The following is a 992-nucleotide window of genomic DNA, read 5'->3' as shown; positions in this document are numbered from 1 at the left end:
GACGACCGTCCCCTTCTCGCCTCCTCCTTGCGGCGCATGACCGCCTCCGCGAAGGCGGCCATCGCCTGCCAGGACTCCTCCCGCTCCGCCATCTCTCACAAGTTGGAGGAGGGGGGAGGTCCTGGCCAACCTCCACCTGTAGTGCGTGGCGGCGCACCGCCCAGGACGGACAGGCCCGGAGCGTGTGCACCACCGTGTCCACCGCTCCGCCACCGCAGTGGTAGCAGGCCTCCGTGGCTTCATGGCCCAATCGATGCAGGTACTCACCGAAACATCCATGTCCGGTGAGCACCTGCGTGAGCTGGAAAGTGGTTCTGCCGTGCCCGCGATCCACCCATTTCTTAAAAACAAGTCGTGACATGACGTGACACGACGTGACACGACGTGACACGATGTGACAAGTCGTGATAAATCGAAATTAAAATTATAATCAGTTGATAACAAATTGCATTAGTGAAAATTTACAAAAAACTTTTTATTCAATAAAAAATAAAAATCACTACAATTTTTTTTAATGAAAACATTTTTTTATGTGCCAATCAATGCATATGAGAATTCTCTTCAAAAAAGTATTAGAGGACTTAGGTCGAAAATTGATTAGCTTAGAAGTTATGAGTTTTGTCCCGTACGCCTATATACGCGAATCACTCTGTGACGGCAAAAAACCATTTCTCTAAGCCTTATAAAAATATCGGTGCAAAGTCAAATTTTTTTGACAGTGACCGATAACCGAGAAGTCACGTGTAAGCATTTGTTCGATCGCGCGCGGATGAGGCTCTGTTCTTCGTCCCTGAGCGCGGGCTCTACGCGCGCTCTGATTGGTCAGTGTTTTTCGTTAATAATTCAAAAATGAACCTTCAAACAACATTTTGGTAAAGGAAAAAGTTGTTCAGAGTTACCCCAGCAACCCCCTATTTCCGGGTGTTCGAGGAGTTACGGGACACCCTGTATACACTACCGGCCAAAAGTTTCGAATCACCTCCCACTTTTCA

At 48.0% G+C, this 992-nt stretch overlaps 1 protein-coding gene across 1 annotated transcript in view; it reads right to left on the bottom strand.

The window, feature by feature from the left end:
- LOC108574474 overlaps positions 1-92 on the bottom strand; it is a 3,202-nt gene extending 3,110 nt beyond the window's left edge. Inside the window, exon 1 of the mRNA XM_017937076.1 lies at positions 21-92. Coding sequence (XP_017792565.1) covers positions 21-92 — 72 coding nt within the window. The remainder of the gene's footprint in view (positions 1-20) is intronic.
- Positions 93-992: the final 900 nt, after the last annotated feature.

Source organism: Habropoda laboriosa, unplaced genomic scaffold, assembly GCF_001263275.1.
Source record: "Habropoda laboriosa isolate 0110345459 unplaced genomic scaffold, ASM126327v1 scaffold224, whole genome shotgun sequence".
Lineage (NCBI taxonomy): Eukaryota > Metazoa > Arthropoda > Insecta > Hymenoptera > Apidae > Habropoda > Habropoda laboriosa.
This window is presented reverse-complemented; position numbering and strand designations above follow the sequence as displayed.